At 42.4% G+C, this 13,288-nt stretch overlaps 1 protein-coding gene across 1 annotated transcript in view; it reads left to right on the top strand.

Moving 5' to 3' along the window:
* The first annotated feature begins 4,208 nt into the window (after positions 1-4,208).
* Positions 4,209-13,288, top strand: part of LOC137491454 (protein NLRC3-like) — a 101,789-nt gene continuing 92,709 nt past the window's right edge. The window contains exons 1-5 of the mRNA XM_073949088.1: positions 4,209-4,248; positions 5,690-5,748; positions 6,165-6,360; positions 6,450-8,226; positions 10,428-10,601. Coding sequence (XP_073805189.1) covers positions 4,209-4,248; positions 5,690-5,748; positions 6,165-6,360; positions 6,450-8,226; positions 10,428-10,601 — 2,246 coding nt within the window. The remainder of the gene's footprint in view (positions 4,249-5,689; positions 5,749-6,164; positions 6,361-6,449; positions 8,227-10,427; positions 10,602-13,288) is intronic.

The raw sequence follows: 13,288 nt of genomic DNA on the forward strand, positions 1-13,288 counted from the left end.
GCTGAAGGTAATTTGGGGAGGGGTATAAAGTGTGCCGCCTTCGAGAATCTGTCCACCACAGTGAGGACTACTGAGTTGCCACTGGATGGGGGTAACCCAGTGACAAAGTCCATCGCTATGTGTGACCAGGGTCGCGAAGGGACGGGCAGTGGCCGGAGAAGCCCTGCTGGGGGTCGATTCGAGCCTTTAGCTACTGCACAGAACGGACAAGCCAATACAAACCGACGAGTGTCCCGCGCCATCGATGGCCACCAGAACCGTTGCTTAATTAACCCCGTGGTGGGATCTGCTCCTGGGTGGCAGGTTAGCTTCGACGAGTGACCCCACTGTAAAACCTTGCTCCGGACGACTCAGGCACGTATAGCAGATTGCTGGGACATTTGGTGGGCGTGGCGATCGTACGAAGAGCCTTACGGACCACAGACTCTACCCCCCAAGTTACCCCTGCAACCACACGTTCAGGTGGCAGGACAGCAACTGGAAGGGTGGGTCTGGCCTCGCCCTCACATAGACGTGATAGGGCGTCGGCTTTTCCATTCTTAGACCCCGGGCGATAAGAAATATGAAAATCAAACCGGCCAAAGAATAGTGCCCAACGAGCCTGACGAGAATTGAGACGTTTGGCTGATCTAATGTATTCTAGATTTTTATGGTCGGTCCAGACCACAAAAGGAACCCCCGATCCTTCTAGCCAGTGACGCCACTCACCCAATGCCAACCTGACAGCCAGTAACTCCCTGTTTCCGATGTCGTAATTTCGTTCCGAAGGTGTTAATCGATGGGAAAAGAAAGCGCAGGGGTGTATTCTGCCGTCCCACGACGACCGTTGGGATAAAATAGCTCCCACACCTACTTCTGACGCATCTACCTCCACCACAAACTGACGAGACGGGTCTGGATTACTTAAAATAGGCGCAGAAATGAAACGTCTCTTTAATTCAGAAAAGGCTGTCTGATCCTAGGGTGACCACTCAAATCGCTTGTGAATGGAGGTAAGATTAGTCAGAGGTAGAGCAACCTGACTAAAATTGCGAATGAACCGCCTGTAAAAATTGGCAAACCCCAGAAATCGCTGGACCGCCTTGCGACTGTCTGGGGTGGGCCAATCCGCAACTGCTTTCACTTTGGAAGGATCCATTCGCACTCCCTCGGGGGACAAAACAAACCCCAGGAACGAAACCGACTGTGTATGCAAGTCACACTTCTCCACCTTGGCGAAGAGACGATTCTCCAGCAGCCGCTGAAGCACCCGCCTGAAGTGCTGGACATGTTCCCGTTCATTCTGGGAAAAAATCAGAATATCATCAAGGTAAGCGAACGCAAAACGATTTACCATGTCCCTGAGCATGTCATTGACGAGTGCTTGGAAAACCGCCGGTGAATTGGAGAGCCCAAAGGGCATAACGAGATATTCAAAATGACCAGTAGGGGTGTTAAAGGCGGTCTTCCATTCGTCCCCCTGCCTAATCCGAACTAGGTGGTAGGCATTGCGGAGGTCTAATTTTGTGAAGATGGTTGCTCCCTGCAGGAGTTCGAAGGCCGATGACATCAGTGGCAAAGGATAACAATTCTTTACAGTGATGTCATTCAGCCCCCGATAATCTATGCAGGGACGCAAGGGACCATCCTTCTTCTCCACAAAAAAAAAAAACCCCGCCCCAGCTGGAGAGGAAGAAGGACGTATAATACCTGCTGCTAGAGAATCATGGATGTACTTCTCCATGGCCTCCCTCCCAGGTTTAGACAGAGAGTATAAACGCCCCCTAGGTGGAGAAGTGCCAGGTAACAGATCAATAGCACAGTCGTACGGGAGGTGCAGAGGGAGAGATGAAGCCCGGGACTTACTGAACACAGCTGTCAGATCATGGTAAATGACAGGTACGCCAGTTAGGTTCACTTCCTCCTGCAACATAGAAAGAAAAGAAAGGGGAGAACAAGCAGAGCCAAGACAATGAGACAAACAATAGGAACTCCAAGAGGATACGGAGCTAAGAGTCCAATCAATCTGTGGATTGTGCTTAACTAGCCATGTGTGACCCAAAACAAGGGGAGCAGTGGGAGAGTGAATGAGGAGAAACTGTAACTGCTTCACGTGATTGCCTGAAAGTGTAAGAGTGAGAGGAATGGTGCAGTGGGTGATATCAGCCAGGTGAGAGCCACAAAGTGTTTTGGCTGAAATGGGGTTATCCAGGACGATCATAGAAACACCCAGCCGCTTGGATAAGTCTAAGTCCATAAAGTACCCTTCAGCTCCTGAATCGATTAAAGCAGACACCTGTTTAATGGAACCCTTAACATTTATCCAGGCTTGGAGAGACGCCCGGCCCCCAGACAGTGCACGTAAATTCGTGGCGCTCACCGTCAAACTGCCTTTAGCTGGCTTACGCTGCTCACTGATAGGGCAAGAGGCCACCTGATGCCCCGCCTCCCCGCAGTAGAGGCAGAGACGGTTGAAAATGCGTAAGCGACGCTTCGTCGCCGACAAGCGGGCTCTTCCGATCTGCATCGGCTCCTCCTCCGAGAACCCCGACTGCTGTGGCATGACCACATCAAGCAACACGTGTTCCTGGGAGAAAACTCTTCGACTCCGCCTCTGCGATGATGCGCTCTGAGAGTGATTCGGTTGTCGACCCGGATGGCGAGATCAACGAGTCCGTCGAGAGTGGATGGCAGCTCGAGCGAGAAGATCTAGTCCTTGATATACTCTGCCAGGCTGTGAAGAAAGTGGTCCCAATGGGCTTTGGCATTCCAACCGCTGCTCGCTGCCAGGGTACGGAACACGATGGAGTAATCCGCCACCGAATACTCCACTTGTTGAAGCGCCGTTAGTGCCCTCGCCGCTTCTGTCTGCAGCGGGGAGCGGTCGAATACCTTCTTCAGTTCTTCAGAGAAGGCCTTGAAGGAATTACAGCATGCATCTTTGTTGTCCCACATAGCCGTTCGCCATTCTCTGGCCCGGCCGATCAGGAGAGTTATCGTGAAAGCCACCTTGGAAGTCTCTGTGGGAAAACAAGATGGCTGGAGCGAGAATGTGAGGGAGCACTGGGAAAGAAACAATCGAAAGGAATCGGGCTCACCAGAGTAAGCGGCGGGTGGATTAAGCCGGGGTTCAGCCTGTCGTGGAGTAGTTGTCCTCTCTTCCGGCGTGGGGTTCGCCGGGGGATCCGGGAAAGCTGCTGGAGGGTTCGGGAGAGCGAGGTGTAGCTGATCGAGGCGCCCGGCGAGCGCGACTAGCTGTTGGGACACCTCCGCAAAAGCTTGGTGGGAGGCAGCGATTTCCTCTTGTTGTCGACCCAGTAATGCGCCCTGTTGGGCGAGCGCTCGGCGAATGTCGACATCCTCTGCTGAGTCCATGCTTTGGTCAGTCTGTTCCTGTCACGGGTAGAAGAAGGAGTGAACTCAAGTGCAGAACACAAAGTGTTTATTAAGGAGAGATTCTTTGCAAAGGAACAAAAAAAAAACCCAATCGGGTGAGTGCCGGGGGAGTGACGTGGAAAACAGTCTAGAAACAACGGGAGACTCCTTCACTGGCAGCCCTGGACACAAATATGGGGTGAGTAACAGACCGTTATACACACAAACCAACAACAACAGACTGGCAAACATGAAGGGAAATGACGTGCTATAAATAGGAACAAAGGGATGAGAAACAGGTGGAGCGAATCACTCTGATGACCTGTGAATACTTGAAAAGCAGGTGACTGAAGGTAATCTGTAACACAGAACTGGAGAGAGTGAGAACACAAGGTACGGTGACACTTTTTATTGATCAAGTGGTAGAGGTTGATATAACATTGAGAAGGTAAGCAGTGCTAAAAATACTTTTTAGAAAGAATAATAATCCAATTAATACATGTCAAAGGTTAAGCTAATTATTTATCAAAAAAGGACAAGCCATTCTCATACGTGACTTTATTCTGTGTGTGACAAAAATGTAGGCAATAGCTATGTTTACATCAAAATATATAACATAAATTTGTGCAAAACTGGAATAACGCCTAAAAGATGTGAATAAAGCAGCGTTTTCATCCAACAAGTCAAAGAGAACAAAATCGTCACTTCCTGATTAACTTGCGCCCAATATCAACAGTAAAACAGAATTTACTGTGGTAGAAGAAGCTGGGGCAATTATTTTTTATTTAATAAATGTACTTGCGCCTCAGAAGAAAATGCTGACACACAATGAATACGTGGGGGCGTTTGAAGCCATGAGACGCGGAGATCTTGACACACTCCAGATGCTCGGAGGTAATTAATAATATACACTAATACTGAAACAGTTAAGGCATTTTAGAATGACTAAATTAACATTTAAGATGTGTTACAGTGTGCTCAGCCTGCTGGTTTGCCCATTCACACACATTTTCATCATCATCTCTAACAAACCTTTTTTTAATGCACATACTGTAATTTTTTAAGTGTTTCCTTCATAGTTCATGCGCATCTTTTCTGATCAAATAAAAGTTTAATCTACTCAGTTATGCACATGTTTTATTATGCGTTTTTTTTTTTTCAAAAGTTATGTGAATCACAACGTTTCCATCAATCGTTTTTATGCACTTCTTCAAAATGAACTCTAAAATAGGTGTGTGGAGATGTAAGGCTAAGGCGAGAAATACCGCTTCGTCTTTAAAAAAGGGGAGGAGACCGACAGAAACTCTGAGTTTAGAGAATAAAACCTGCTCTGGACCAGGTTAGATTCACAGAGTAAGTTACCACGGTAACTGACTCTGAGTTAAAGTTACCTCTCTTTCAGAAACAGGCTTGACTTACCCTGCTTTGTCGAGTTTAACAAACCTGCCATTTTGAAACAGAAAACCCAGAGTTTCTCTTATTTCAGGGTTAAAATATTCTGAGTTTTCACTTAACCTCCTTTCTGAAACAGGCCCCTGATCAGCCTGACCTTGAGCTAAGAGTTACTTTGTGTTAGTTTGGTGTCATGTGAAATGTTTTTTTTCCCAGTGATTTTCTCTTCTGTCAGTCTTAATACACATTTAAAGGAGAGTGAAGTTTCTCCTGCAGTTTATTCCTCTGGTGTGTTTGTGTCTTCAGTGTGAGATCAGGATCACGTGTGTCCAGCTTTGTATCTCTCAAGAGTGACCGGTCAATGGGTAAACCACCAAACCTCAGAGAGAAAACACCATCATTTGCCCAAAGGTATATAGTGTTTTACATTATTGATCACACGTGGATTGTTTCAGGCATATTATTGTGAACCAACAATCCAGTAAAGAGAGTCATTCCTGAATGAATCAGTTGCGTGAATAAATCAAATGACTCAATGACTTTGGTGATTCATTTACAGACACCTAGTGACAGATTTAGTTTCTTATTCAGTGTCAGTATTAAAAAAAATAGATTGTTAATGTCATCTTTTACTCACTGTCATGCCTTTTCAAATATTATTTCTATGATTTGTGTAAAATAAAACTTGTTTTGAAGATGTTTAAAACTCAACTATTTTGTATATATATATATAAATATAGGTAAGCATTGGAAAAAATTTAATACATGACACAGCAGGGGACCAATCCATCCACAGTCTCGACTGTCTTTTTATTATGAGCGGCATACAGAGCATTTATTATTTTTAGTGTTTCCTAGATATAGCTGTATCTGTTTGCCTCTAAATGTATTATTACAGTAGTTTTATCTGTTAACAGTGTTGAATGTGAGTTACCAGCTTCAGGAGATGAGACTCACTGTGGACACAAGAGTTTTACAGACAATCTCCAGAGGATCTTCCAGGTAGGAAAAACTCATTTTGATTAATATTTAAATTGTAAATATAACACACAAAATCGTCATTGAAAAAGATCACTGATGCTTCTGCAATACATTTCATTTGTAACTGTTATTTTTAATGTAATTAAAGATTTCAAGAATTAAAAAGTATTGGTGAAGTGAGGAATAATTGCAGTTCATCAAATTATTTGAGTATAGTTCACACCTATGATGCACATAGAGTCGCCGTTACACATTTAATGTGTATTATTTTCTAATAATTCAACAGACCAGAGTCGATTATTCTGCAGTTTTTAATAGATGTTTAAACAATGATAGCCAGACTCAATGTTTTTTTTTCTTTATTGAGTAGTTTGTGGAAGTACAACTGTATGTTAATGAATGTTTTATTTAAATATTGATCTTTTCTTCAATCATAGAATCTTGAGAGCAAAATCATCAGATTTCTGAAGAATGAACTGGAAAACTTTAAGAAAATCTTACAAGACAAAAACAGACAAGAGTTTGTAAAGGAGTTTAATGAGAACAGTTGCAGAATCACAGAAGCAGCTCTTGATCTCACACTCTTCTTCCTGAGAGAGATGAAGCAATATCAAGCTGCTGATACTCTCCAGGGTAAGAGACTCATGGCTATCTGTCAGACTGACATATGAATCTGGAAAAGTCAAAACTAAATCTCTCTGTTTCTTTGCTCCTGTGTTTAGACGAACTGTTCTTCATTAATCAGCTTAAATATAGCCTGAAGAAGAAATATCAAAGTGTGTTTGAAGGAATTGCTCAGCAAGGAGACTCCACACTTCTGAATAACATCTACACAGATCTCTATATCACTCAGGGTGCGAGTGAACAGGTCAACACTGAACATGAGATCAGACAGATTGAAGCTGCTTCCAGACGTCATCAGTCACTAGAGAAACAGGTTGAATGCAAACATTTGTTTGAAGCACCTGAACAAGATGAGCAGATCAGAACTGTCCTGACAAAAGGAGTTGCTGGCATCGGGAAATCAGTCTCTGTGCAAAAGTTTGTTCTAGATTGGGCTGAAGGAAAAGAAAATCAAGACATCAGCTTCATATTTCCTCTTCCATTCAGAGAGATGAACTTAAAGGAGAAAGAAAGACAAAGTTTAAAAGACCTCATAACTCAGTTTTTCCCAGAGACTAAAGGACTGAACCTTACAAGAAGCACACGATTCAAAGTCCTGTTCATCCTTGATGGATTGGATGAATGTCGTCTTCCTCTGAGCTTTGCTGGTAATGAGATGTGTCGTGATGTATCTTCAGCAGTCTCTCTGGATGTTCTCCTGACGAACCTCATCAAGGGAAATCTGCTTCCTTCTGCTCTCATCTGGATCACCAGCAGACCAGCAGCTGCCAGTAAGATTCCTGCTGACTGTATCGACCGGCTGACAGAGATACGAGGATTCAATGATGCCCAAAAGGAGGAGTACTTCAGAAAGAGACTCACAGACCAGAATCAGGCCAGAGAAATCATTGATCACATTAAACAGTCAAAGAGTCTCTTTATTATGTGCCACATCCCAGTCTTCTGCTGGATCTCAGCCACTGTTCTCCAGAACATACTGAAACTGAAACACAGGGCTCATGCTGAAACACTGCAGGAATCTCCCAAGACTCTGACACAGATGTACACACACTTTTTCCACTTTCAGATCCAGCAGAGCAGAAGAAAGTATGATGGAGAAAACACAGCAGATGTCTCCTGGGATCCAAAGCTCATCCTTTCACTGGGGAAACTGGCCTTCCAGCAGCTGGAAAGAAACAATGTGATCTTCTATGAGAGCGATCTGAAAGACTGTGGCATTGACGTCGATAAGGCATCGGTGTACTCAGGCATGTGTACCCAGATCTTGAAGAAGGAGACGGGAATCATTCTAGGTACCTTGTACTGCTTTCTTCACTTGAGCATTCAGGAGTTCATTGCAGCCCTTTATCAACATCTCATTCTAGACAGCGACAAGAAGCATAGATTGTTTTTACAGACAAGCAAAAATAAAGGCATGACTGATTTCCTAAAGGCTGCAGTGGACAAGGCTCTGGAAAGTAAGAATGGACATCTGGACCTTTACCTTCGCTTCCTTCTCGGTCTGTCACTCCAGTCCAATAGACAACTCTTACGAGGCCTGTTGACACAGCACGATGACAGAGACCAGAGCAAAGAGGAAATAATTGCCTACATCAAGCAGAAACTTGAAGGGAATCTGTCTCCAGAGAGATCCATCAATCTGTTCTATTGTCTGAATGAACTGAACGACCAAACTCTGCTGAAAGAGATTCAGTCTCACCTCAGTAGAGGAAGTCTGTCATCTGCTTACCTTTCACCTGCCCAGTGGTCTGCTCTGGTCTTTGTGTTGTTGACCTCAGAGGAGGAGCTGGAGGAGTTTGAGCTTCAGAAATTCCAGAGATCAGACGAGTGTCTCATTAGACTATCAGCAGTCATCAAAACCTCAAAAAGAGCTCTGTAAGTCAAAGTGCTTCTTTCTTTCATCTATAGGAGTCCATCTATTAGCCCAATGAGGAAACTAAAAGCATGGTTGAAAAATAAATGCATGTAAGCTTTTTCTAGTGCTTCTGAAAAGCATTTAATTTATTAGAATTTATTTAAATTAGTTTTTTAGCTCTGAATTTATTCTGCCTCCAATTTTAAGTGATCCTAAAATTTAGCCTGTATTTCTAATTGTAAGAACGGATCACATTCATCATTTATAACTTAATTTCTGAGTTCTGAGTTTAAGAGTTCTGATCTATATCTGTTCCAATACTCTTCAGTTAAACAAGTTGATCCAAGTTGACTTAGCCACTTCTAGACAACTTGCCAATTTCAGTGATTAGATGATTAAAGATCTCCATGCTGTCGAGTCAAAATGGCTCTGTACAGTCCAATGTGTCTCTAGAATCAAAAGTCTAACCATGTCACATCATAAAAGTAGCGCAGACTCCACTTAATCTACTGGATATAAATGATTTTAGCAGGTCGCACACCAGAAGTGCCGCTCGGCGTCGCGCAGCGTCATGCATTTTTAAAATTCTAAACATAGGTTTCTATCAGGGTTCACACCGGCGCCGCAAGTCGGCGGCTTTCGGCAGCGCCCAGCCACGACTCAGGACGCAGTTCATATTTCAGCCGCACCACAGAGCGCCATCGGATTAGTTTCATGTTAAATATTATTGGAATGTGCGCGTCTGGTGTGTAATACTTTATACTGGCATGTGCGCGCCATGTCGCGCGATTCTGGTGTGCGACCTGCTTTAGGTCACTTTCACACTAGCACTTTTGGTCTGCACCTGGGTTTGTTTGACGTCACAGTACAGTACATTTAGCTAGTGTGAACATGTTTTCTGAACTCTGATGCGCACCCATGAACCGTACCCAAGTCTGCCTGAAAGAGGGGGTCTAAGGTACGGTTCATGCGAATTCTGGTACGGATCCACCAACTGTACAACAAACTATCGTTCTCATAACGTTCCTTCTTGTATGTGTGTGTGTGTATATGTGTGTGTGTTTCGTATCTTGGTGACAAGTGTGACTGAAACAGGGCAAACACAGTGATACACAGTGATGTTTGCTTGTCTCCTCCAAAAACAGCTCCCGCAGACACTGTGTGATGTTCTGAATGTTTATAATATGTTTGTGGCAGATAGACGCGAGTCGCTTACTAAATATATACAAAACAAAACGACTCAGTAAAAGCAGACAAAAACAAATAAACAAAACAGCAGCTTGATAACGCAATTGTACCTGGTTCAGAAGGAAAAAAGACAGCGTGAACACAAACCAACCGAGGAGGTGGCAAGGGGGGACAATCGAACTTGGGTACGGTCCAGGCAATTGAACAAAGTGTGAAAGCACCCTTAATGGAGAGTAAATGTTTAGGAGAACTATCTCATAAGAAATAGCCAGTAAATTACATTGTCTATTAACGAAAATTGCACTAAAGTCAGCTATAAAATGAAACAGCACCCAAAAGTTCTTTCTGGTGAGAGTTGAATGATCACACTGATGTTTTTATTTTTCATTCTGAAATGATTGAGTCTGCTCTGATTGGTCAATGTATTGGTTAATGTATTGTGCTGTGATCTGTCAATCGGCTTCACGTCACCAGGAAAAGTGTCACGGCTCTACAAGCACGCACTTTTGCGCTGTGTAAATCCTATCAGTCAGAGTAGCTGTTAGCCGTATCAGTGTGAGCCTGAATCAGACAGAAAATGACACAGAGGACCCAGCTGAAGCTCACGCCTGCTCTCTAAAATATCATCTGACAAGTGTCTTTCACATATATTCAGAATAAGCATGTGTGAGTCATATGAAACATTCTCATATCTTTTGCAGTGTTGACTGGGCGGGTTTTATTAGCTTTTGGGCTGGAATCAGTCAGCTCTATCTGGCAACTCTGATCTTTTGTGAGTTTGTTATCTAAAATGAAGAGTGAATTAAAAAAAATTCTGTCTTGTGTGTTAGGAGTTTAATGTAGAGTTGTGCTATTGGAACATCTGAGGGAAGCCATTTAATTGTGTTTTATAGACATTAAAACTATTAAATGCTAAAATCAGCAGATGTACTCACTAATTAGTGAAGTTAAACCAGTCATCACAGTCAGATGTGCTTCAGACTATTAAACACACCAGATCTACACATACATATTGTGTTTGTCCTCTACACAGGCTACAGGGCTGTAATCTCACTGTTCGGTCCTGTGAGAGTTTGTCTTCAGCTCTACAATCCTCAAACTGTGTCCTGGGAGAGCTGGACCTGAGTAACAATGACCTGCAGGATTCAGGAGTGAAGCTTCTCTCTGATGGACTGAAAGCTGTGAACTGTAAACTGGAGACACTGAGGTAAATGATTCTCCACTCTACAATAACTACAGTCAGACAGTTTCATATTAGAGCTCTTCATGCTTGGACATGTTAACCCTGGGTGACACTAAACCAAGATAACAGGAATTATGGTTTATCAGTAATTATGTTTCACACTGCTCACACTATACCTGTAGTTAACCCTCAGGGGTCTGAGGTGATTTTGGGACCCCTGAGATGTTTTGACATGCCCTGACATCTGTGCTTATTTCAGCTACTTATTACACAGAACTGGCCAACATGTGTTTTATTTGTGTTTAGCACAAACTGAGCTACAATAATATGTGAGAAATATTGATGTACATGCTCGTGTTTTGTAGAAAATAAATATTATGTGTGGTTAGTAGGTTTTAGAGGAAAAAAAATAGCTGAAATAAGATCCATAAAACACAATGAATGTGCCTGAACAAGACTTTAGAGTAAGCAAACTTGTAGACTAGAATATTTACTGCACAATTATATGAAATTATTCTGTTCTCTCATTCAGAGAAAACATTACAATGATCTACATTTTGTTAAGTTTGTTTTGGGTGATCTCAGCTGTATGTGTGAGTGACAATGCTCATGAATAATTCACACCTGAGAGACAACAGACACTCCCCCACTCACCCATCAAGGGCAGTGTACAGCAATGTCCATCTGCAGAAGCTAGCCCAAACTAAGGCCCCGTTTACACTAGTGCATTTTAGTTTGAAAACGCATAAGTTTTGCTACGGTTATGCCATCCGTTCACACTACGCCGGAGTTCTCGAGCGCCGAAAACGGAGCGTTTCGAAAATGCTGGAGAGGCCGTTTTCATTCCGAAACGCTGCTGCTCCGTCTCAGTGTGGATGATGGAAAACGGAGACATCTGAAAACGGAGGCGGGGCTGCCGACATTCGCCTCTCTGATTGGGGCTTTTCCTCAATATTAAGTAGCCTACAAACAGCTCAGTCCCGCATCTTCTCTGTGTAAGTTCAGACTTCGCAAGTTTGATCAAGGCTGCAGTCTCTTCTTCTCAGTTTGATATGGAAAACAGACTATACCGAGGACATGGGTAAATCTTCAAAGGGAACAGTGTACTTTATAACTTCATTCACATCACCCTGGCTACCTTGTTTCACTTTCTCAACAATAAAATGTAAACATGATTTAAGGAACTGCCTATTTTCATTTTAATATTAACAACTAAACAGACAGCAGAAATGTTGAGGCGTCGTGCTGCATTTATGAGCGTCATCTTCACTGTGTGAATATTTATAACAAAACGGAGCCAATAACAACTGCCTCCTTTCAATTTCAGTGAAAATACGAAACATCCCCTCTCTTTTGCTGAATATCAGTTTTAATAATCGATAATAGCCATTATAAAAGTATATCATACAATAAGTTTATACATTATAGGAAATAAAGGCATGCGATCAGTCAATATACAGAATGTACGTGCACATTATTCATTAACTTATCTTTCCGCTCAGCCAAAACACGTTACCTGAGAACAAGTAATAGATTCCAATGACCAAAGTCAGGAAATATGTCGTTAGATAAAGACAACAAGATGAATGAAATATCACGTTTAATAAATATAGTGAGATTAGATCCAGCGGAAGATGCTTGATGAGCAGTCCGACAAGCAGAGCTCTCATTTGGGTAGATGGGCTGCAGCGCTTGCCAAAGAGTGTGTGTGTGGTCACGTGATGTGCGTTTTCAGCGTTTTGGTGTGGACAGAGAGCTGTTCAGAAACGCTGGGTAAAACGCGAGTGTGGACGCGGATCATTTTCATTCTAAAACGCCGTTTTAAAACTAAAACGCACTAGTGTAAACGGGGCCTAAATGCTTGTTGTATTACTGCTGTGTGACCATGTAAACACTCTGGGTGAACAATATACAGTGCTCAGCATATATAAGTACACCCCTCACTAATCTCTCTTTTACATTCATAGTTTAATAGGAAGCTCTACAGTATTATATTTGTGCATATACAATAGGTTAGCCAAATCTGGAGCTCATCTAACCAAATAACTCATGATAACGGTCCAAAATCTAGTACACTCAAATTTATATGTTATAGAAAAATATTAAATTTAAAATTAAAAAAAGAGGAAAAATCAAGAGAAGCAAAACAAGGGATTTTTTTTTTCTCAAAATTTAGCCTGACTTTAATTGTATTATCTTTCAATTTCTGATTATGTTTGGTGACTAAAATATGATTGTCCTAAATAAATCAGTTTAATAAATGTGTTCTGTTTAAATGCAGCAGAATACACTGCCTATATTGACTGAGAAATGGAGGAAAGTCTTGGTTTTCAGAATGGGCTGTCCTCCATTATGCTGAGCGCTGTATGTGACTTATACAGCCGCACATATAATATATATTTGAAATGGTGTAAAACGTGTTCGCCAAACTCTCTTGTGCATTAATCCAGCATTTAATAATCATTTCTGAATGAGTCTGAGACACTGAAGTAGAGGAATGACAAACTCTTTAAACACAAGAATAAATTAGATTTAAACATGAAAAACAATTACTGTAAATCTAAATCATATTTGAAGAGCTTTAATATAGATTTCACTAATAGTTGCAGTCTCAGTTCACTGTTTGAAAACTTTACCAGGTTGTGTCTGTCTGTGGGTGTCAACATTCAACATTTCTGTGTGAAAGTGAAGCGCAGCGAGAACACAAATAA

Source organism: Danio rerio, chromosome 4 (assembly GCF_049306965.1).
Source record: "Danio rerio strain Tuebingen ecotype United States chromosome 4, GRCz12tu, whole genome shotgun sequence".
In the NCBI taxonomy this organism is placed as follows: Eukaryota; Metazoa; Chordata; class Actinopteri; order Cypriniformes; family Danionidae; genus Danio; species Danio rerio.